This window comes from Cyprinodon variegatus, unplaced genomic scaffold (genome assembly GCF_000732505.1).
Source record: "Cyprinodon variegatus isolate N-32 unplaced genomic scaffold, C_variegatus-1.0 Scaffold3022, whole genome shotgun sequence".
Taxonomy (NCBI): domain Eukaryota; kingdom Metazoa; phylum Chordata; class Actinopteri; order Cyprinodontiformes; family Cyprinodontidae; genus Cyprinodon; species Cyprinodon variegatus.
In genome coordinates this window covers 1-1,040 of record NW_015153475.1, presented here as the reverse complement: position 1 = coordinate 1,040, position 1,040 = coordinate 1, and the positions used below count along the sequence as shown (strand labels likewise).

The 1,040-nt window shown below is 43.1% G+C and overlaps 1 protein-coding gene across 1 annotated transcript in view; it reads right to left on the bottom strand.

Annotated features, from left to right (window-relative positions):
• LOC107081132 (amphiphysin-like) overlaps positions 1-926 on the bottom strand; it is a gene marked incomplete at its 5' end in the record, with an annotated part of 7,443 nt that extends 6,517 nt beyond the window's left edge. The window contains one exon of the mRNA XM_015369339.1: positions 759-926. Coding sequence (XP_015224825.1) covers positions 759-926 — 168 coding nt within the window. The remainder of the gene's footprint in view (positions 1-758) is intronic.
• Positions 927-1,040: the final 114 nt, after the last annotated feature.

Genomic DNA, 1,040 nt, shown 5'->3' with positions numbered 1-1,040 from the left:
AGAAACCAGGAAATTATCTATAAACCAAACTGAACGATTGTTGTTCTCTACTTCAATTTTTTTTTTATGTATAACATGGATACATGAATATCTGCTTTTTATTTCAGTGTTAAATTCTGTTTAAAGAAACAGATGATTAAAATGTCTGCGGACCTTTACTGGTTGATGATTTTCTTTATTCGCTGATTTTTAATTGGTGACCCCATCTAGAAGCTTTAATCAAAACAACATTCACATGCACAACAAACAAGACTAAAACACAGACAGACTACACAGAATGTGAGTGAACTCACCGAGTGACAGACAACAGTCAGCAGAGAAGAAAAAACAGTCGGAGAGTTCAGAGCAAACAGCCAGCAATCATCTTCATCAATCAGTCTGTCATTTATCAGTAAACACTAAATATTCTGGAACACCCGTGGAACCAGGACCTGTCTTTGTCAGGCAGCTGTGGCCAGGATCTACATTTAACAGCTAACCGTTAGCCTCCAGCTAACTGAGGAGAAACCCAGGGGGGGATGGGTTCCTAATCTGTTCCAAACAGATCTAGGTAGTAATGACCTGACAGCTTTCCCCATCACTGAGGAACCAAAGGACTGCTTTTATAAAATAAAACCCTACACTTTCTCTTGGAAGCGTGGTTCCAGTTTTTCCATTAGTTCCCTTTCTGTCATTCCAGTTTTTCCATTAGTTCCCTTCCTGTCATTCCAGTTTTTCCATGGCATGGACCCCCCCGTCCTCACCTGGAATCACGTTACCTGGATTGGAGATTTGGGTCGAGGCGGTCCGGGGGAAACTGGGCGAAGCATGTGGTTGGAGCTGGCTTCTGGACTCTCTGGTGGACTCTCATCGTCTGGTGGTGATGGTGTTCTGGCGAGGCGCAGGGGTCCAGAATCACTGGGCAGAAAATAGGAGGCTCTGATTGGCTGAACAGAAACTGGTGCTTCTTACTTTTCCACCTAAGTTATTCAAATTAAAACTGTCACACACAAATCAGATACTTCCTTATCGGAAGGAAGTAAGGAAGGAAGGAAGGAAGG